This window comes from Rhinatrema bivittatum, chromosome 2 (genome assembly GCF_901001135.1).
Source record: "Rhinatrema bivittatum chromosome 2, aRhiBiv1.1, whole genome shotgun sequence".
Lineage (NCBI taxonomy): Eukaryota > Metazoa > Chordata > Amphibia > Gymnophiona > Rhinatrematidae > Rhinatrema > Rhinatrema bivittatum.
In genome coordinates, this window is record NC_042616.1 from 143948104 (window position 1) to 143971210 (window position 23107).

The 23107-nt window shown below is 50.4% G+C and overlaps 1 protein-coding gene across 3 annotated transcripts in view; it reads right to left on the reverse strand.

The window, feature by feature from the left end:
* Positions 1–23107, reverse strand: part of ARMC3 (armadillo repeat containing 3) — a 641613-nt gene that overhangs the window by 355037 nt on the left and 263469 nt on the right. For all 3 annotated transcript variants that reach the window (XM_029588706.1, XM_029588705.1, XM_029588707.1), the window contains exon 7: positions 8670–8864. In XM_029588706.1, the coding sequence (XP_029444566.1) occupies positions 8670–8864 (195 nt within the window). The remainder of the gene's footprint in view (positions 1–8669; positions 8865–23107) is intronic.

Genomic DNA, 23107 nt, shown 5'->3' on the forward strand with positions numbered 1-23107 from the left:
TAATTGGAGCATTTACATCTCATATACATGCTGCGGGCGGAAAGGGTTACCGGTTGATTTAAAGAAGCGGTAAGGATGAGTTAAAAGGGATAGTGAATCGCGGGTTGGACTTACGCGGCCAAATTGTGAGTTAGAAGCGGGTTAGAAGCAGGGTAAGCGCAGCCGCGCTTTACTGTATCGGCCTGAAAGAAAGCAGAAGTGGCTGTTATAAATCTGATGCCGGATGGGCGGAGCAATCAGATAGGAGTTAGCAATCTGTTATGAACTGACTCCTGTGGAAGAAGGAGTTAGCCATCTGATATGCTCAGCTCCTGTAGAGGGAGTAGTTAACAATCTGTTAAGGTCTAGACTGCGGAGGTAGCAATCTGATATGAATCTGTAGCTGAAGACTCCTGATGGGAAAGAGTAGCAATTTATCAGCGGAGTGCTTGGAGAGGACACTCAACTGTAGAAGAATATAGATAGGTGGATCCTTGGGCCGATGGCAGATGACTGCACCCCCAGGAGGATATCCTGAGAGGGACCACCGGCTAGGCTTGGATATGGAGACAGACACAGATAGGGGTAGATTTTAAGAGGCGCGCGAACAGCCTACTTTTGCTTGCGCATCAGACTCAAGCAAAAGTACGCTGGATTTTAGTAGATACGCGCGGAGCCGCGCGTATCCACTAAAATCCTGGATCGGCGCGCGCAAGGCTATCGATTTTGTATAGCCTGCGCGCGCCGAGCCGCGCTGCCTCCCCCCGTTCCCTCCAAGGCCGCTCCGAAATCGGAGCGGCCTCGGAGGGAACTTTCCTTTGCCCGCCCCTCACCTTACCCTCCCTTCCCCTACCTAACCCACCCACCCGGCCCTGTCTACACCCCCCCCTTACCGTTGTCGGGGGATTACGCCTCCCGGAGGGAGACGTAAATCCCCGCGCGCCAGCGGGCCTGCTGCGCGCCGGGCCGCGACCTGGGGGCGGGTACGGAGGGCGCGGCCACGCCCCCGGGCCGTAGCCACGCCCCGTACCCGCCCCCAAAACGCGACCGACACGCCCCCGAAACGCCGCGTCGACCGGGCCCGCCCCCCGACACGCCCCCGACACGCCCCCCTCTGAAAACCCCGGGACGTACGCGAGTCCCGGGGTCTGCGCGCGCCGGTAGGCCTATGTAAAATAGGCTTACCGGCGCGCAGGGCCCTGCTCGCCTAAATCCGCCCGGTTTTGGGCGGATTTAGGCGAGCAGGGCGCTGAAAATCCGCCCCATAGTTCTTTTATTAGAGAGGTTATTAGAACCACCAGAGGTGGCAGTAGTGAGCTGATATGCCCGGCAGGGCTGAAGTCCCTCGGGTACTGGAACAGCAATCCCAGGGTTGCTGAGCTGTAGAGAAACTATAGATAGTGAGTAGACAGGGTATGCTGTGTTCATAGCCAGAACTGGATGACAACTCACATAAGGTCTTAATGAAGCTCAGTAGCTGGAAAGGGTTAGGCCCTCAAGGAGCGAGTACTTGGTTCCATGGAAAGCTCTGAGAGAGCGATGGTAACTCACAAATATCTGTATCTGCGATAGCTTCCAGGCAGAAGAGAATCTTCAGAGTATTCAGGAACATAGGCCCTCGAGGAGCGAGTACCGGTTCCTATTTGCAATCTGAAATAAAGAAAAGAGAGCGAGGCCCCCGAGCAGCGGGTATCCTTGGTAAGTCCGAGGAGGCAGAGTAGCTTGGACAAATCCTTGCGAGTCCTTGCAGAGTAGCTTGGACAGCCAAAACGAGTCCTTGCTAACTCAATACGTTAGCAAATACTGAGACCTTTTATATTGGAAGCGGATGACGTCATCTCGGGGGATGCCCCCGAGGTTCGCGCCCTTGGTGGTACATCAATGGGAGCACGCGCTCGTACCCTACGTCATCAGGAAACATGGCAGATCCACAGCGTCGTGCCGGTCCGGGGACGCCAGAGGGAGACGGCAAGAAGACCCCGCGGCAACTAGCAGTCCCATCAGGCCCAGAGGGAGTCGCCACAGAGGTAAAGAGGGCGGAGTGAGGGTGTCGAGCAGCGACAGACGCAACAGTGGCACCCCTCCAATAGCTACAGTACACCTTTAATGTTGTAGCTGATAGCAGCCTTGCTATGTGAATGCTAGAAAAAGGCCCCAGACAGTCCATATTGAAAGAGTACACTCAAGCAAACAGCCTAAGGGGCAAGGCAGCAGAGTTCAAGTGAAGGCCCCAGACAATCCATGTTGAAAGACTGTACTCAAGGGGACAGCCTAAGAGGCAAGGCAGTAGAATTCAAGTGAAAGTCTCAGACAGTCCATGTTGAAAGAGTGCACTCAAGGGCGCAGCCTAAGGGACAAGGCAGCAGAGTTCAAGTGACGGCCTCAGACAATCCATGTTGAAAGACTGCACTAAGGGGACAGCCTAAGAGGCAAGGCAGTAGAATTCAAGTGAAAGTCCCAGACAGTCCATGTTGAAAGAGTGCACTCAAGGGGCCAGCCTAAAGGGCAAGGCAGCAGAGTTCAGCAAGAAGGCAGCAAGACCAGGACCAAAGAATGCAGCATGAAAGCAGCAGGACCAGGAGGAGATCCAGCAGCATGGAGGTAAGAGGTCCAGGAGAAGACCCAGCAGCATGAAGGCAGGAAATCCAGGAGACCTAGCAGCATGGAGGCAGCAGCAGGAGCTCAGATGAGATGAGACACCAGCAGCATGGAGGCAGCAGCAGTAGGAGCTGAGATGCGATGAGACACCAGCAGAATGGAGGCAGCAGCAGGAGAAGCTGAGATGAGATAGTACACCAGCATCCAGAGCAGGAGATGAGACATGATGAGAAGAGGCAGCAGTAGGACCGTGACTGGAAACCGCTTCAATGAGATGAGAATAGAATAAGGACAGAGCATCAAGGAAGGCTTTAGAGTTAGGCTGCTGAACCACAATGGCTGACAGTTGACCATCCCTTCTGCATGCTGGCATAGCAATTCTGTAGTGAGGATGGGTCCAGCAGGCTTCTTCCATCCTATCGGCACAGCAACTCTGTAGTGAGGATGAGCCCATCAGGCATTTTCCATCTAGACAGCACAACAACTCTGTACTGAGGACAGGACCAGCGGGTTTCTTTTATCTAGACAGCACAGCAACTCTGTAGTAAGGACAGGCCCAGCAGTCTTCTTCCATCTAGATGGCACAACTCTGCAGCGGGGCCCGCCCAGGATTGTTAGTACAACTCTTCTTATTTGGTATTTAATGGCAGCATCGTTTGTCCTTTATGGCCCATTGCCACATCATGGCTTGCTACTTGGGGGGGCATAGATTTTGGGGGTCTACCCCTCGGGCGTCTGTCATCCCGAGGACTGCTGCGGGGTGTGGACTCAAGTGATGCTGGGGAAGACTCGGATGGCCTCTTGGGCATCCTTTGCAGGATCTGTGTCAGCACATTTGTCATGCTGTTGACTGCTGCAGCCAGTGTCATCACGTTCTGCATGTTAGCAGCTGTCTGATCTCACAGGATCTGGTTCTGCCTATTGACAGCCCTCCTGAGGTGCATTAGTTCTACCCATATCTGTAGGAGGTATATTCCATGCCTCCTTTCCAGCTGGTCCAGCTGTTTGTGCATGGACTCCTGTTGGTGGCAGGAATGTTGTTGGTGCTAGTGCCGGGGCTGGTGGCAATGCTGTAATGGAGGTGTGGAGTGCTGGAATTTGGGCCTCCAAATGTGGCATGACTGGGCTTATGGGCTGCTCCTGCTGAAGGTGTGGTGCGCTGGTTTGAGGTAGTGCAGAATCTGTAGGCTCCCATTCAAGGATCTGTACGTCCATGAAGCCAGACAGGTTGAGGGACACAGCTGCAGCATCACCAGTGGCTCCTGAGCCTGTATCTGCTGCTGCTGCTCCTCCTTCTCTTCACTGACCTGGGTCTGGGCATCCATGAGGAAGGGCCTGTGCAAAGAAGGTGGTGCATTGCTGGTCCCTGGGACTTCCTGGCCAGGACTGGCAGCTTTGTGGGTGAGAGCTGTGGAAACAAAACATAAGACATAAATACCAATGCCAGCTTGTATCCTTTTCTTATTTGGCATCAGAGGTGCACTTTGCTTCTTAGCATTGTGAGCATCTTACGCCAAATGATGTGTGCACCCATTGCTGCCTGACCATTTACAGATGAGGTGAACTTATCAGCTGTGGCTCGTGTGGTGTCCAGCCGCTCAGCCATGCCCTTGAAGACATCCAGTCCCAGCCTTTCTACGAGGCGCTCCTCCTTGGGGGTGAGGATGATGGGACATGGAGCTCCTCTTCCGGTCCGCCTTTGATATTTATTTCTTGCCTCCACCTTGGCTTTCAGCTGTGCCTTGATGTCCCAGTACCTGTGGGTCACCTGCTCCACGCTTCTTAGTACTCTACTGCACGTGGTGATGCCCTGAGCTATGTTGCGCCAAATCTGGCCCTGGGCTGCGTTTGAGGTCTTGGCTGCCCGTTTGCCGAAGAGCATGGCATAATGCTGCAACACTCCTGCAATGACCATCTTGTTCTCCTGCATGCTGAACTTGATAGCCTTGAGACGAGGGTGTCCTGCTGCCTGGCTGCCAGAAGGGGGTGGAACTTCCACTTCCAGAGGGGTGTCTTCCCTTTTCTCACTCTCCCTCCCATTCCCCTCCCTTCCTCCTCCCCCTCCTACCCCTGCCCTGTCAACTCCCTTCCACTCTGTCCTCTCTATCTCTATCCTCCCTCTGTCCTCGCCTGCCTATCCCCTTCCCCCTCCCGCCACTCTCTACTCCTACTCCTCCTTCCCCTAGCACTTCTGCCCTCGTCCTCCAGCCTCTCCACCCTCCTCTCCTCATGCCTCTCCTCTCTCCCCTCGTCTCATGCTCCATCCTCTCCACAACCTCCACTCACCTCCTCACTCTTCCACTCACCTCCTCCACCCATATACTCACTCCCCCACACATCTCTGCACTTCTCCACACACCTCCTCACTCCTCTACTCACCTCCTCCACACATCTCCTCACTCCTCCACTCACCTCCTCCACAGAAAAAGACAAACGTGACAAACAAAAACTTTCACATACACAGATAGACAAAAGTCAAGGTAAATGCTTGTCTGTGCCTTGTCTTGCCTCCATGCTGCCCTGCCTTGCTGTTACTTAGTCCTGCCTTGTTATTACCTTACCATGCCATGCCATGCCATGCCATGCCTTACCCTGCTGGTCCCTCCATGTTTTGGTCCTTCAGTGTCTTGTCTTTGCCTTGTCTGTCCATCTCTATCTGATTCCTGGTTCTGAACCTGGCCTTGGAAACTAACTACTGTTCTAGATTTCAACCTGCCCTGACCTTAGCCAGGACCTTGACACCACCTTATTGCCAGCTGCCCTGACCTTGGCCTGGAACTTAACAATATCTGCTCACTGCCTGCCCTGACTACTGTCCACTACACAACTTTCTCTGACCACTTCTTACAGGACACTCGCCTAAGCCCTTCTGGACCCTGGAGCCCAAGGGCTCAACCTGTGGGGAACAGGGTTGGTACAGGTGAAGCCCTAGTACCAGTCCCAGTAAGAGCGAGTCTACCTGCTGTCGGCATGGGCCTAGTAAGTTCACCTGCTAGGATATGCCAACCACACCACAGCCCAAGGGCTCACATACATGTCAGTTTGCAAAGGTCATGAACTCAGTGGATTTGTCCCCGGCTCATGCTATCTCAGGCTTGGCACTCCAGGTCCAGTAGTAGCAAGACCAGCTTAATCAAATGACTAGCATACTATAGCCCCTGTGACCCATCCCACACTTAATACCACAGCCCAGATAGGAAGGAAATCCAAAGACCTGCAGAGGCTTTATCAATCAATACAAAATGAACTTTGAGCTGCAGGCCACCAGCTTTCCTTTGGACCGGACTAAAGTCACAATTATTCTTCTCTCCTGGTGGGCCCCACCCTGGACTGGACTTCCCCTCTATGGGAATGGAATGATTTATTTATTTATTTATTTAACTTTTTTTTTTTTCTTTACCGTCGTTTGGTGGGAACCATCACAACGGTTTACATCAAGGCACATAAAATGATGCTAATTGTCCAAATTCCCCTGATGGGGAATTTGGACAATTTTCTGAAGTAGTTTGAGAAGCCTGCTTGATTGTTCTCTGTGGCCAAAGAGTTGCTTCAAATTAGGCAGGGCAAGCATACAGGGGAAGACTACGCCATCCAGTTCTGAACCTTGGCCTCAAAGCTCCTTTGGGGTGAGGACAGTCTCACCGCCATCTTCTGGCAAGGCCTTGAGGACTGCAGCAAAGATGAGTTAGCTGGACAATACCTGCACTAGGCCAAGAGGATCTTATCACGCTGGCCATCTGAGTAGACCTCTGCTTTCAGGAGCAGGTCTGGGAGAGAGAGGCCTCCCAATGACTGTCTTGCTGAAATATCCAAATTCTTTTCTGCTTTAAATTCTTCACTGACTATGGCAAATTAGCTTCTAGAACAGTTATCCATCTAAAGGGCTTTTCAATATCGACCTCACTGACTTTTGTGATGAGGGCATCAAAAAGGTTTTCTTCTGACAATTCTCCCATATAAAACAATAGTGTACTGTAGAACTGTGAACACTACTCCAAGATTAGCTAAACTTTTCAGCAGGTCATTTGCAGAGTTCTGTTAGGATCTACAGGATTTTAGACAATTCAATCAAAGATTTTTCTTGATTTTCCAGATTGTGCCTTGACTTCAATAGTGTTTTCCATTAAACAAAGTTTCTCACTGTTGAAATTGCTAACTGGAAGCGGTTAGGGATTTTTTATAGCCTTCCCTTGCTTTGTATGAGTGAATTATCTTCATTTTCATTTTCTCAGAAGGTTGCTCTTTGAAGAACCCAAAGTTTTTGAAAGGAGACAAAACAACAATCACAATCTAACAGGCTGAAGCATTAGTGTGCGCTGGCTACAGCGCACGGCTCAATACACAATTGGATGCGTGTTTTGGATGCAAGTCCATAACCCCAGATGCAAAACCGGGGTTAGCACGTCCACAATGCGCATCCAATCAAGCACGTAGGTAATAGCGCTTATCACATCTAAATTCATGTTGATGAGGCTATTACCTTTTTCCCTCTAATTAAAAAAAAAATGTGCGCCTGACGCGCACATTTTAACCCACAAAAATTAACGCCTGCCCAGAGCAAGGTTAATTCTTAAGGAGCCCAAAACAATTACAGAACACAGAAAATTCTGCTTTTATTTTCCTTTCTTCGGTTCTTCTGACTTAATATTGTTGCGAAATTAAATCAGAAGAACCGAAATAGGAGAATTTAAAAAAAAAAAAAAGTGTACTGACTGTCAGGTTAGGAAAAGGGACGCTCAGTTAACGATCGTCCCTTTTCCTAACCCATGGCTGTGCCCAGGTTAGGAAAATGGGCGCTCATAAAATTAAGCATTCGTTTTCCTAACCGGCTGACAGCTACCTCTCCTGAGTACCCAATGTCGAGGAGGCGCTAGGGGCACACAATTTCCTTTAACGCCTCTTTTTTACCTTGGCCCGGGAGAGGTGGATCGGTGCATGTTAAGGGAACGGGTGCTTAATCATGAGTGCCCATTTAACGCTTGCTGATATTTCATTAGCTTGTAAGAGCTTAGAAAGGCCAGAGTATTTTTTCAACTGTGGAATTATCTTCATTGACTAATTGAAGGCCTACTGAATCAATCAACATTTTGAACCTTAACAAATTTTAAAAAATAGTATGAATGAATCAACTGGAAGCATATCCAAACTTTTGCACATCATATTCACTGTTTTATTATTTTCAATATATTAAAATCATCAATCAAATAAGTGATTGTGAGGCAATAGTTGGCTTTACAGTAGTCTAAGAAACATATTATTCCAAAGATGGAAAAAATAAAAACTGAATAGCTATAGGTCTAGCGATATGTGAGAAACCACAATTCATACTTGAAAGCCTTTCCTAGAAATGTCTGGAAGCATTCTGTGCTGATATGAGATGGAATCACATGATCTGCACATATGACTCTATGGCACTGCTTCTCAGAAAAATAAGAATATAAAATTAAGAACTAGAAGCCAACGCACCACAGAGAAGAACAAGAGAACACGACTGTAAGGAAACACTTTTCCAGTTCAAACCTTAGAATCAGGATGCTGAAAGGGAACTTGAAAGGTATCCAGATACTTTCACCAGGCATAATTATCTGGTGATTGCAAGTTCTGTTTATTCCATTTGCTGATCTCTCTCATTCATCTCAAAATCCAGAAAAATTAAGGCAAAAGAACAAATTTTAGAGTTGCATTGGCACCTAAGAATATTCAGACCATATCCATCTCTTACCCATTCTTAAAACAAGCATTGCTATTGTAGTCCAGCCAACAATATACTAATATATTAAGACATCATTATATTTTGCTCATTTTGCATTGAGCTGATGTTACAAATCTATTAGGTTATTCCAAACAAAGAAATATCACCTGTAGCTTGTTTGCTGAGCTATTTTCTTTGATTCAATGGAGGATAAGTAAGCTATTAAGAAGCAAGCAATTCTTTAAACTTTTCATTGTTATAAAAGGTTCTCTAAAACTAAGAAAGCTTTCCATGTTTGCTATTTTTTTTTTTTTTTGGCAAGAAACTGTTAAATTGAATTTGCATTTCAAGGAAAGCATGTTCAGCACAGAGACATTCCATAATCATACACATACTTTACCTTTGTTTCCAGAATAAACAGAAGACGCTCTAGTGCTTGATTTTCTCTCAGCTTTACCCTGGCTTCCACATCATTACTAAGTGTGCATAAAGTTTTGAGTGCCAGTAACTGAATGACTGGATATTCAGACTTCAACAATTCTAATAAAGGAGGAATGCCATTTAATTCCCAAACTGCAGCACGACTTTGAAAATCCTGAAAAAAAGTTTACAAAAAATAAATCATGGAGAAAAAGAAGAACCAGCACCACATTTATACTTAGTTTTACAAAAATAGAGAGAATCTGTTTTCTGTGAAGATACCAATTGGTTAGAATATGGAAGTGCTCCTCTTTAATAAGGGCCAGATGTATTAAAGACAAATTTATTCCTACCTGATAATCTCCTTTCCTTGAGTTCAGACAGACCAGTACAGACAAATGAGTTATGCTACCAACCCAGCAGATGGAGAGAGAGAACAGTCTTGCTAACATCATCTCATATAGCAAGGTCGGACAACTCTGGTTCTCAAGAGCCACAAACAGGCCAGGTTTTCAGGATATCCACAATGAATATGCACGAGACAGATTTGCATATAATGGAGGCAGTGCATGCAAATCTATTGCATGCATATTCATAAGAACATAAGAAAATGCCATACTGGGTCAGACCAAGGGTCCATCAAGCCCAGCATCCTGTTTCCAACAGTGGCCAATCCAGGCCATAAGAATCTGGCAAGTACCCAAAACCTAAGTCTATTCCATGTTACCATTGCTAATGGCAGTGGCTATTCTCTAAGTGAACTTAATAGCAGGTAATGGACTTCTCCTCCAAGAACTTATCCAATCCTTTTTTAAACACAGCTATACTAACTGCACTAACCACATCCTCTGGCAACAAATTCCAGAGTTTAATTGTGCGTTGAGTGAAGAAGAACTTTCTCCGATTAGTTTTAAATGTGCCCCATGCTAACTTCATGGAGTGCCCCCTAGTCTTTCTACTATCCGAAAGTGTAAATAACCGATTCACATCTAACCGTTCTAGACCTCTCATGATTTTAAACACCTCTATCATATCCCCCCCTCAGTCGTCTCTTCTCCAAGCTGAAAAGTCCTAACCTCTTTAGTCTTTCCTCATAGGGGAGCAGTTCCATTCCCCTTATCATTTTGGTAGCTCTTCTCTGTACCTTCTCCATCGCAATTATATCTTTTTTGAGATGCGGCGACCAGAATTGTACACAGTATTCAAGGTGCGGTCTCACCATGGAGCGATACAGAGGCATTATGACATTTTCCGTTTTATTCACCATTCCCTTTCTAATAATTCCCAACATTCTGTTTGCTTTTTTGACTGCCGCAGCTCACTGAACCGACGATTTCAATGTGTTATCCACTATGACACCTAGATCTCTTTCTTGGGTTGTAGCACCTAATATGGAACCCAACATTGTGTAATTATAGCATGGGTTATTTTTCCCTATATGCATCACCTTGCACTTATCCACATTATGTTGCGGTCCTGACCGCTTCCCTTCTGTTAGGGCTCAGGCCCGCCTACCTCCGCTTCAGTGATCACCGCATTCCGCCCGCTCCGGACCCCGGGGGCTTCTCTCACTCCACATGGCGGCCGCCATTACGGGCCTGCTTCCCTTCGGTCTCGCGCGCGAAGACGCCCCTCTTGAGCGTCCAGCTCCCGGAAGCTCGGCCCCGCCTGCGCTGCTGACGTCACGCCCAAGTCCCGATATAACCGGCGTTCAGACTCTCTCTCATCGCCTTGCAACGAGGTTCACAACTTCTTAGTTGCTCCCAGTTGCGTTCCTGTTGATCTCCACGTTGCCTGCTTCCGACTCCGGTTTGCTTCTGACTCCGCTTCAGCTCGCTGCCTGCCTCTGACTCCGGTTTGCTTCTGACTCAGCTTCAGCTCGCTGCCTGCCTCTGACTCCGGTTTGCTTCTGACTCCGCTTCAGCCTGCAGCCAGCCTCTGACTCCAGTCTGCTTCGGACTCCACTTCAGCCTGCAGCCAGCCTCTGACTCCGGTTTGCTTCTGACTCCGCTTCAGCCTGCAGCCTGCCCTCGACTCCGGTTTGCTTCTGACTCCGCTTCAGCCTGCAGCCTGCTTCAGACTCCGGTTTGCTTCTGACCCCGCTTCACCCACTGCCTGCTTCTGACTCCGGTTGTTACAGACTCCGCAGCCGCCCGCTGTCCTGCCTTCAGCCGGCCCTCGGCCCTGCGCAGCCGGTTCTCTGCCTTCCGGGTACCTTGGACTTCCTATTCATTCTGCTGCTCTGGTCCCGTTCTGCGCCCCACTACAGCCTCAGGACATTCTGTACACAGCTCCCAGTCCCGAGGACCCGGGACCCTACGGGCTCCTCCCGGGGGGTCCCTGGTTCCTGGGTGAACCCTTCCAGCTTGTGGCTCCGTCCCCCGGCCTACCCTGTCTCCCTAGTTAGGCCGGCCCAAGGGTCCACTATCTTCTCCAGCAGTATTAAACTGCAACAGTTTGCAAGGCCATGGACTCGGCGGAGGCCCCAAGCCTGCAGGGCATCCCGGGGATGGCACAACGCCTCCAGCAGCAACAGCACTGTATCGACAAGCTTGCTGCTACCGTGGAACAGCTGGTCTCCCGCCTGGAGGCCACTCCTCCGGACCCGCCTCCAGCCCCTCCTCCAGCTCCAGTACCCAGTTCAGCATCAGAGACTCAGCTACCCACGCCGACCCGGTATGCCGGGGATATCAAGACATGCCGTGGCTTTTTGAATCAATGCTACGTGCGCTTTGCCCTTCTGCCTGCGCAGTTTCCCTCAGATGCAGTTAAAGTGGCATATATATTCTCGCTACTGGATGGTAAGGCACTTGACTGGGCTTCTCCCATGTGGGAGCGTCAGGACCCCTTGTTACAGAATCTGCAGGAATTCGTTCTCAACTTTCGCCTCGCTTTTGATGATCCTGCATGTCAGACCACCGCGGCCTCGGAGCTCTTGCACCTCAGGCAAGGGACACGCTCGGTGGCCGATTACACCATAGACTTTCGCACACTGGCCATGGAAGTTGGCTGGCGGGATGATTGCCTTAGGGGGATCTTCCTGGAGGGGCTTGCCAGCCGCATCAAGGATGAGTTAGCAGGCCGAGACCTCCTGGAGGACTTAAATGACTTAATTGACATCACCGGCAGGGTGGATCGCCGCCTTCAGCAGCGGGATAAGGAGACCCGTTCCTACCGTAAAACACCACCACTGTCGTCTGCTGCCACCAGAACCCAGGCACCTAAGGGACTTCCTGCCTCTGCCAACAGTGGAGAACCCATGCAGTTGGGCAGATCTCCACTAACTCCCGAAGAAAGGAGGAGGCGCCGCTCGCAGGTCCTCTGTCTTTACTGCGGAGGCAAGGGGCACTTCCTCGCCAATTGCCCGGAACGTCCGGGAAACGACCGTGCCAAGGTTATACCGAGGAGCTACACCTAGGCTCTACAGGATCAGCTCCTCTATGCACTTTGCCAGTGACTCTTAAATACCCCGGTGGGGAACTCCAGATCCAGGCTTTCACTGACTCTGGTGCCGAGGGGAATTTCATTGTGGCCAATCTGGTGAACCAGCTGTCTCTTCCCACGCAACGAAAGGTTCCTCCGCTGTGTATTTCCTCCATCCGGGGCACGCTGCTCCCTGGAACCATCACCTGCTCCACGGCCCCTTTGACTCTCCAGACAGGCTTGTTCCATTCGGAAGAAATCTCCCTGCTAGTCTTGGAATGAGCTGTGCACCCTCTGGTCCTTGAACTACCATGGTTACGACAGCATTCACCCGTCATTCAATGGGATACCTTCCAACTAACCCAATGGAGTCCCTTTTGTTTTGAGCATTGCTTACATCTTCCACGCCCACTGAAAACCTTGCACCTCTGCTCGTCCCTCCTGCTGCCCGAGCCATATCGGGAGTTCGCCGACGTCTTCTCCAAGGAGATGGCTGAAATTCTTCCACAACACCGGCCTTTTGATTGCCCGATTGACTTGCTACCGGGCACCACGCCTCCCCGTGGCCGGGTGTATCCTTTATCTTTGCCAGAGACTGCTGCCATGTCTCAGTTCGTGACTGAGAACCTTGCTAAAGGCTTTATTCGCCCCTCTCGTTCTCCCGCCGGAGCTGGCTTCTTCTTTGTAGCCAAGAAGGACGGCTCCCTCCGTCCATGTATAGACTATCATGGCTTGAATGCCATCACCAGGCGGGACCGTTATCCGCTTCCCCTGATTCCTGAGCTTTTGGATTGCCTTCAGGGAGCACGCATCTTCACCAAGCTAGACCTCCGAGGGGCCTATAACCTCGTCCGTATTCGCCCCGGGGATGAGTGGAAGATAGACTTTAATACCAGGGACGGGCATTACGAGTACCTAGTAATGCCCTTTGGACTCTGCAATGCCCCAGCCGTCTTCCAGAATCTCATGAACGAGGTCCTTCGCGACATGCTCCACTCTCATGTGATTGTCTATCTTGATGACGTGCTTATCTTCTCCAAAGATCTGGATACTCACTGCCACCACGTCACACAAGTTCTGCAGGCCCTCCGAGACAATCATCTCTATGCCAAGCTTGAAAAATGTGTTTTTGAAGCTGAGGCCCTGCCCTTCCTGGGGTATATCATTTCTTCCACAGGCTTCCGGATGGACCCCGAAAAGGTATCAGCCATAATTAGATGGCCTCAACCCCGGGGTCTTAAGGCCCTCCAGAGATTCTTGGGCTTCGCTAACTTTTATAGACATTTTATTCCACAGTACTCGCATCAGGTCGCTCCCCTTACTGCCCTGACCCGCAAGGGAGCCGACACCAAGAACTGGCCTAACGCTGCGGTCGCAGCCTTCACCGACTTGAAAGAGGCATTTCTCACAGACACCTGCCTCCGTCATCCAGATTCGGCAAAACCTTTCATCGTCGAGGTCGATGCCTCCAGCATAGCCGTCGGAGCGGTCCTCAGTCAACACTCCGATTCCGGACAACTATTGCCATGCTCCTACTTCTCCAGGAAGTTCTCTCCCGCCGAGACAAATTATTCCATCAGCGACAAAGAGCTGTTGGCAATCAAGCTCGCGTTTGAAGAATGGAGACAATGGCTCGAGAGGGCAAGACACACAATCACCGTATATACGGACCACAAAAACTTAGAGTTTTTGTCTTAGGCCCAACGGTTAAACCCTCGCCAAGCCCGCTGGGCCATGTTCTTTAGCCGCTTTGACTTTATCCTACAGTACCGGCCAGCGGCCAAGAATCTCTGAGCTGATGCCCTCTCACGGATCTCCCTATCCGAGGAAGACCAAGAACCTCCACAGTACATTCTAGACCCAAGTAAGGTTCGCCTGTCCGCTCTGACAGTCCTCTCCCAAGATAGAACTGTGGTTCCCCGACGAGATCGTCTAAAGACATTACGCTGGGCTCATGACTCCCTCACTGGAGGGCACGCAGGATGAGAGAGAACTTTGGAGCTCCTTAATCGTTTTTACTGGTGGCCCAACATTCAACAGGATGTTCGCGTCTATGTAAGTTCTTGCCCAACCTGTGCTCATCAAAAGCCCAGTCCCGGACCCCCGTGCGGTCTTCTACAGCCTCTGCCAGTTCCCACAGAGCCCTGGACCCATCTCACTACAGACTTTATGATGGACTTGCCTCCATCTCATGGTCAGACGGTTATCTGGGTCACCGTCGACCGTTTCTCCAAGATGGTGCACCTTGTCCCACTGACTAAGTTATCCTCTGCACCTGAACTAGCACTCCTCTTTGCCCAGCATATATTCCGGCTGCACGGCCTCCCGCAAGACATAGTTTCCAACCGTGGGCCACAGTTTGTCGCACGTTACTGGAGGGCTCTCTGTAAATGCTTCAAAGTGCAGCTCAGCTTTTCTACAGCTTTCCACCCGCAGAGTAATGGGCAGTCCGAAAGGATGAATCGGTCTCTGAAGACCTACCTGCGAGCCTTCACCAATGAGAAGCAAGACAACTGGTCTGAACTGCTACCCTGGGCCGAGTTTGCCTATAACAATCAAGCTCATGCTGCCACCGGGCTCTCACTTTTCCAGCTAGTTTAAGGGAAACAGCTGAGACCTCCGCTTCCCATCGCTACACCCAGTGCCTCTCCAGCCGCCCAGTTAACGGCTCAACAGCTACAGACCTTGTGGCAGAAAACCCAGAACAAACTGACCCGCTCAGCCTCTTCTGCCAAACAGACGGCTGATCGCCACCGACGACCGGCTCCCACCTATCAGCCAGGAGACCGGGTTTGGCTCAGCACCAAAAACATTCGTCTCCGCCTCCCCTCACGGAGATTTGCACCCAGGTTCTGTGGGCCATTCCGGATTGCCGAGAGAGTGGGTTCGGTCTCATATCGGCTGAGGTTGCCACCCTCTCTTCGAGTCCACAATGTCTTCCACGTATCCCTGCTAAAGCCCGTAGTTCTCTCCCGCTACCACCGAAGACCTCCGGATCCATCGCCTACTACCATCGATGATGATCCTACTTACAAGGTAAGCGAGGTCCTGGATGTTCGATTCCACAACCGAAGGTGGGAATATCTTCTCGCATGGGAAGGTTGCGGTGACGAGGACAACACCTGGGAGCCCAGCCGTAACATCGTGGACAAATCCCGATTGCAACAGTTCCACCGTGACCACCCGGAGAAACCCGGTCCTCTCAAGAGAAGCCATAAAGGGGGGGGGGGGGGTACTGTTACGGTCCCGACCTCTTCCCTTCTGTTAGGGCTCAGGCACACCTACCTCCGCTTCAGTGATCACCGCATTCCGCCCGCTCCGGACCCCGGGGGCTTCTCTCACTCCACGTGGCGGCCGCCATTACGGGCCTGCTTCCCTTCGGTCTCGCGCGCGAAGACGCCCGTCTTGAGCGTCCAGCTCCCAGAAGCTCGGCCCCGCCCGCGCTGCTGACGTCACGCCAAAGTCCCGATATAACCGGCGTTCAGACTCTCTCTCATCGCCTTGCAACGAGGTTCACAACTTCTTAGTTGCTCCCAGTTGTGTTCCTGTTGATCTCCACGTTGCCTGCTTCCGACTCCGGTTTGCTTCTGACTCCGCTTCAGCTCGCTGCCTGCCTCTGACTCCGGTTTGCTTCTGACTCCGCTTCAGCTCGCTGCCTGCCTCTGACTCCGGTTTGCTTCTGACTCCGCTTCAGCTCGCTGCCTGCCTCTGACTTCGGTTTGCTTCTGACTCCGCTTCAGCCTGCAGCCAGCCTCTGACTCCGGTCTGCTTCCGACTCCGCTTCAGCCTGCAGCCAGCCTCCGACTCCGGTTTGCTTCTGACTCCGCTTCAGCCTGCAGCCTGCCCTCGTCTCCGGTTTGCTTCTGACTCCGCTTCAGCCTGCAGCCTGCCTTCGACTCCGGTTTGCTTATGACCCCGCTTCACCCACTGCCTGCTTCTGACTCCGGTTGTTACAGACTCCGCAGCCGCCCGCTGTCCTGCCTTCAGCCGGCCTTCGGCCCTGCGCAGCCGGTTCTCTGCCTTCCGGGTACCTTGGACTTCCTATTCATTCTGCTGCTCTGGTCCTGGTCTACGCCCCACTACAGCCTCAGGACATTCTGTACACAGCTCCCAGTCCCGAGGACCCGGTACCCTACGGGCTCCTCCCGGGGGGTCCCTGGTTCCTGGGTGAACCCTTCCAGCTTGTGGCTCCGCTCCCCGGCCTACCCTGTCTCCTTAGGTAGGCCGGCCCAAGGGTCCACTATCTTCTCCAGCAGCATTAAACTGCAACACATTAAATTTCATCTGCCATTTGGATGCCCAATTTTCCAGTCTCACAAGGTCTTCCTGCAATTTATCACAATCTGCTTGTGATTTAACTACTCTGAACAATTTTGTGTCATCTGCAAATTTGATTATCTCACTTGTCGTATTTCTTTCCAGATCATTTATAAATATATTGAAAAGTAAGGGTCCCGATACAGATCCCTGAGGCACTCCACTGTCAACTCCCTTCCACTGAGAAAATTGTCCATTTAATCCTACCCTCTGTTACCTGTCTTTTAGCCAGTTTGCAATCCATGAAAGGACATCGCCACCTATCCCATGACTTTTTACTTTTCCTAGAAGCCTCTCATGAGGAACTTTGTCAAACGCCTTCTGAAAATCCAAGTATACTATATCTACCGGTTCACCTTTATCCACATGTTTATTAACTCCTTCAAAAAAGTGAAGCAGATTTGTGAGGCGAGACTTGCCCTGGGTAAAGCCATGCTGACTTTGTTCCATTAAACCATGTCTTTCTATAATTTCTGTGATTTTGATGTGTAGAACACTTTCCACTATTTTTCCTGGCACTGAAGTCAGGCTAACCGGTCTGTAGTTTCCCGGATCGCCCCTGGAGCCCTTTTTAAATAAATATTTATTGCAGATATCCTCAAAACTTGGCCTGTTGTGGCTCTCAAGGATTGGAGATAGCCACCCCTGTCTTACAGAGTCCCATGCTGTGCTCATTCTGCCAGTATTTTATGTAATAAACTAAATATTGTGAGGAAATGGGGGAAAACACGCAACAATAGCCCACTTTGCCTGGAACCACCATCGTGTTAAAATGCCATGTGACTCAAAAATAGCCCCCCCCCCATCCCATCATGCCAAAACTCCTCAGGGGTCTGGTGAAACCCCTACCCACCCTCCTATCATCTGTTGAGGCAGTCTTGCAGGGTCCAAAGTGGAAAAATAATAAAAATAATCGTGTGACAACGCCCACCCTCCTTCCCAAACCCCTCCACTTTAAATAGATATTCCTCCCCAGGTTCCAACCCCCCAAGGCATCTACTCATCCAACATTAGAAGTAGTCCCTGGTGTCTAGTTGTTATGAATCCTGCCCACGGAGCTACTCCCCGCGAGCAGGTCTCTCACCTCCTGTGCTGCCCTTCCTGTCGCGGCACGGAGCCGCTGATGTTCTTCGTGGCACGAGCCGCAGTTAGCTGGTCCTCTTCACCGCGGTAGGAGACGCGGACTTCAGGGTGCCTCTCCAGCACAGCGGGCCCTGTCGCCATGTTTCATCGTGGCTGGGACTGCCGCCGACGTCTCTTCATCTTCGCGACCTGGAGGCCGCAGTCCCCAGTCTCTCCTGTGGCCGGAGAAGCCTTTGATTCCTCCTGCAGCGCTAGGAGCCACTGCTGATGACGGGGCCTGCTCTGCGGCCCAGCTTCGCTCTCCAGCGATGCAGCGGCAAGCATGGCTGCTGTCCTCGGTGCTGGACTTCCTGTTCCTGTCCTCCTAAGGGGCAGGCCCGCGTCTTCTTCCCCTTCTTAAAGGGGCAGTGTAGGTAGGGTCCTCTTGGCCCCACCGGAAGTCAGCTCCTCCTGGTTTCCTGTGCCAGCCCTATAAAAGGGCTTCTCCTGCACTCCTGTGTTGCCTTGCATTGGAGTTTCCTGCTCCTGGAAGTCTCGTCTTCCAGTGCTCCGTCAGGTCTTCGTTCGTCATTGGGGATCTATGTCTCGTCTTGCTTCCTGAGTCTTCGTGGTTTCCTGATGTTCCATGTCTTCATGTTCCGAGGTTCCTAGTCCAGGCTTCCTGATGTTTCACTTCCTGAAGTTCCGAGTTTCTGCTCCTTCTTAACTTGTTCCGAGTCCTCCTGACCCTCCAGCTCCTTTGGTTCTCCAGATGACATCTTGTTGGGGTAAATCCATCTCGTCGGTTCCTGTTTTCATCGTTGGAGTTTCGTCTCTGCTGGTTTCCCTTCCTGTGCTTGTCCCATTCTCCGTGTGGTCCGTGACCAGCCTCTCTAGGTTGTGTAGGGTGCGCAGTGGGACAGGGTGGTCCGTGACCAGCCCATTGGGTCCTCCCATGTCGGTGGGCTGTGTAGGGCGCCCTGAGAGACAGTGCCACTGTCTGAACCTTCCCAGCTCCTCGTGTTGTCGAGAGTCCTCCAAGCTCCTCATCTCGTCTAGAGTCTTCCAAGCTTCTCGTCCACATCCAGAGTCTTCTTGTCCACGTCTTGAGTCTTCTGTGTCACAAGGCCTCCGTCTGCCCTCATCCTCAGTCCGGCCTGCTGCTTCTTGCCGATACCTAGCGACAGGTCCGAAAGGGCTAGGAACGGTCGGAGGACTGTTCACTAATCAACATAATGTTGTTGGCTTCCAGAAGCATGCAGATCCGGCAGAGGGTTACACTTTGTCTTCACCCATGCTGGGACACACCTCGCCAACCCTCGGTGCTGTCTTGGATTCTTCTGGGATCATGCCGAGGCCCAAGGGCACACAATCCCCTCAAGGTGGGATCGCTCTCCTAGCAGTTTCCTAACATAACACTAGTGGCCCCCCAACCACCGATCCTCCTTCCTTGAAATAAGTCACTGTTGTTAGTGGGTCCCACCCCCAGACCACTAGACACCAGGGATACCTTCAAAAGATATCCTTGGTATTTAGTGAGGCTCGGAATGCCCCCTAAGCTCTGGGCTGGTCGATGCCATCTTTCAAAATGGTGCCAACTGGCCTTTTCTCCTAACACTAGACTTCAGGAACTATTTCTAATGTTGGGGGGGGGGGGTGAGGGGCAGGATGCCTTGGGGGGAGGGTTGAAATCTGGAGGGAATATTTAAAAGGGAGTTTTTGGGAAGGGGGCAGGGGGCATTGCTGCATGATTATTTTAAAATTATTTTTCAAATTTAGGCCCTGTTGGGCCACTTTGACAGACAGTTGGGGGGGGGGGGGGTGAGAGTCTTGCCAGATCCCCAGTAGGTTTTTTACACTTAAGGGGAGGCTTTTTCAGGTAGCATGGCCCTTTAAACATCAGCAAAGGAGCATTGGGATGTGCGTCTGCATCCCGCAGGAAAATATCTAAAACTCCTGAGTTGTATATTAAATAATGTGGCTTATCAGATTTTTGGCAAACCACGTTATTTTATAAGAACATAAGACTTGCCAGACTGGGTCAGACCAAAGGTCCATCAAGCCCAGTATCCTGTTTCCAGCCATGGCCAATCCAGGTCACAAGTACCTGGCAGGATCCCAAGGGGTAGATAGATTCCAAGTTGCTTATCCCAAGAATAAGCAGTAGATTTCTGCAACTCTACCATAATAATGGTTAATGGACTTTTCCTCCAGGAACTTGTTCAAATCTTTTTTAAACAGAGTTACATAGTATATGATTCCCTATGTATTAGCTGCTTTACATGCATTTACAAATTTTATGAATGGAAATTGCATGTAAAGCAACTCGTTGTAATAGAGGCATGATTTGGGCGAAAATAATGCACGATTTCCTGAATATTTCATGACATACATTGGTTATCGCGAGATAAATGCTGTTTTTCCTTGTTACTGGTATATCGCTGCTTAATAAATCTCCCTATAAGAAAGAAAAAAACAAACTCCCCTGCCACAGAATCAAATGCCTTCCAGAAAACAAATAGGAAAGAAGAGTAACACAAAAAAAATAAGAACCTCTTGGAGAATTCATAATAGATTACTCACCTGAATAAAGAAATACATGGCTCCATCTACCACTAACCAATACACTTTCCCATCATGAGCCACTAAAAACAGAACTATATATCTACAGCAATCCAATCTATGGCAGTCAGGGAGGATTTTGGACTGATTTGGTTGGATTCAAGGAAAGGACATTATCAGGTAAGAATAAATTTCTTCTTCTTCATCATCTAGCCATGATTTCTGAGGAAGAGAAGAGGAAATGCAAAACCCTCAATCTCTAGCTCGATTGTGCTGGGTCAGGCCACTATGGCACACAATGTTCTGAGAAGTCAAGAATCTTCTGGGCCTAGGCTGATCGGGGAGGCAATTCTATGTCACTCTTGCTCTCCTCCCTCAATGCAAATGCTGGTGCCAGTATTTTGAAAATCGGTTATCCATTAAAAGGCATTTTTGAATTCTGGAGTGATCAGGAACTTCATTGAGGAAAACCTAATGCAGAAGTACAATCTTCAGGTGGTTCAACTGGTTCCCCCAGTTATGATCTCCTCTGTATACAGGGAACCACTACAGGGCAGATTACAGATGGCCGCTGCTCCTTTGATCCTCCAGACAGAGCTTCTACACATGGAACAAATCTCTCCTATGTTTTCCCTAAATCCATAAACCCCATTATTTTAGAGCTACCCTGCCTCAAGGAACACAAAACAAGAGTCGACTGGGCATCATCTGAGATCACCCAGTGGGGACTTCGGTGCTTCCAGAAGTATATACAACCTGTGCAACCACCACTTACTGTCACATTGGCTGCACTCCAAAATCTCCCAATCTCCCATGAGCCTATGCTATCTGGACGTCTTCAATAAGAAGCAAGTGGAGACTCTACCTTCTCACAGTGTTACGTGTCCCGGCCGTGGTAGGCCCACGCCCAGGCCTACTCACCTCAGGAATCCAGCTGCCAGCTCTGGTTCACCCTCGCTCGCAGCGATGGGCAGCCACCTCCGTCCCCGAGCGCTTCCAGCCACCTCTGCCACTTCTGACTCCTACGCGGTTCCTCCTTGCGCCCGGCAGGTCTTCCTACATGAGCTGCGGAGTGACGCCGCTGTCCTGCTTCCTCTGGGTCCTGGCTTAAGCACACGTGTGCGCGACTCACACACTCTTAAAGTGTGAAAGTGGGAAAGTAGCCTGTGGCCCCAGATGATGACATCACTGGGCCTCTGTATTTAAGGCAGGGCCCAGCCACTTGTTCCCTGCCTTGGCAACTGGTCTCCACGATTACTCGTCTGCTCATTGCTCATTCCTTGTTCCTGGTTCATGTTCCTGTCATCGTTCCTGTCTCCTGTTCCTGTCGTTGTTCCTGATTCCTGTTTCTGCTTTTTCCCTTGTCTACTCCTCGTACCCTTGGACTGATTCTCTGGTACTCACCCCTGCTTCGCCTGGACTATGCTTGGACTGATTCTCTGGTATTGACCCCTGCTTCAACTGGACTACACTTGGACTGATTCTCTGGTATTGACCCCTGCTTCGCCTGTGCTACGCTTGGACTGATTCTCTGGTATTTACCCCTGCTTCGTCTGGACTACATTTGATCTGTTCTCCTGGCTCTGACCTCAGCTCTGCTTCTGGTACTTCGCCTCCTGCCACCTGCCCTGATTCCAGCTTGCCTTGGACACCCCTCTTGTATCCTATGGACCTGGCCTCTCAGGCTTCAGCCTATCTTTGCCTGGACGCCCCCTGTCTTCCATTGTTCCAGTTGGCGTCTAGGTCTCTGAAACCCTGCCTCGTCCGGACCATCTTCGGCCCTCCAGTACCTCTGCTGGTTTCTGGCGTACCCTTGTCTACATCAACTGGGAGTCATCACACGGAGGCCTGCCTAAGTCCAGCCGGCCCCGGCACCCAAGGGCTCAACCTAAGGGGAACGTGGGCTGGTATTGGAAAAGTTCCAGTCGGCCTCCATCTCCTAGCCTGCTCCGCCTCCCGATGGTGGGGACCCTAAGGGCGTGCCCTGCAGGTAGCATCAACCCCACCTCGGGCCAAGGATCCATCATCAGCGCAATACACAGAACATATGATTGCCACATTGACCTGTTTCCTGGCAAGGCACTCCTCATGGCAGAATTTATCCTCTCTCTGCCACCAAACCACCAGCAATGTCAAAGTACATAAAGGAAAACCTCGTGCATGGGTTCATTTGACCCTCCACTTCCCCTGTGGGGGCTGGATTTTTGTTCATGGGCAAAAAGTCGGAAACATATGACCTTTACTCGTCCTTGGAGAAGAAGGCCTGCTTTTTCATAGCAGAACTCTATACAATCTGCTAACCAGTTGGATAGAGTTTGTTTGCCCACTGGATTACCCGGTTTGTTTGGATCAAAAGAAACAAAGAGTTGAGTGGATTTCCTGTGGACTGCAGTACGGTCTAAATAATATGCTAGGCACGTTTACAGTCCAAGGTATGTAAAACCCTCTCACCTTGGTGAGAATGAGGTCTTGGGAAGAATATGGGCAAAACTATGGACTGATTCAAATGGAATTCCGTAACTACCTTGGGAAGGAATTTGGAATGTATACGGAGTACCACTGGGTCATGGAGGAATTTTGTATAGGGTGAGTATGTGACAAGTGCTTATAACTCACTAACCCTTCTAGCAGAGGTAATGGCTATTAGGAAGATAGTCTTCCATGTGAGAAATTTAATATCGCAGGAAGTCATGGTTCAAAGGGAGAAAGCATGAGCCTTGTTAGTACTAAATTAAGGTCCCATTCTGTGACTGGTGGCCGAATTGGTGGTTTAAGGTGAATTAAACCTCTCATAAATCTACTGACAACAGGTTGCACGGATAATGGTGCATCTCCTATTGTATGGTGGTAAGCTGAGATTGCACTTAAGTGTACTCTTACAGATGAGGTCTGAAGACCAGAGTCTGAGAGGTGCCATAGATATTCTAGTAAAGACGGTGTGGGGCAGGAAAAAGGGTCAATGTCTTTTTGTGTACACCGCAAAGTGAATATTTTCCACTTCGAAGAATAGTTCTTTCATGTGGAAGGTTTACGTGAAGCTATAAGTACTTGAGA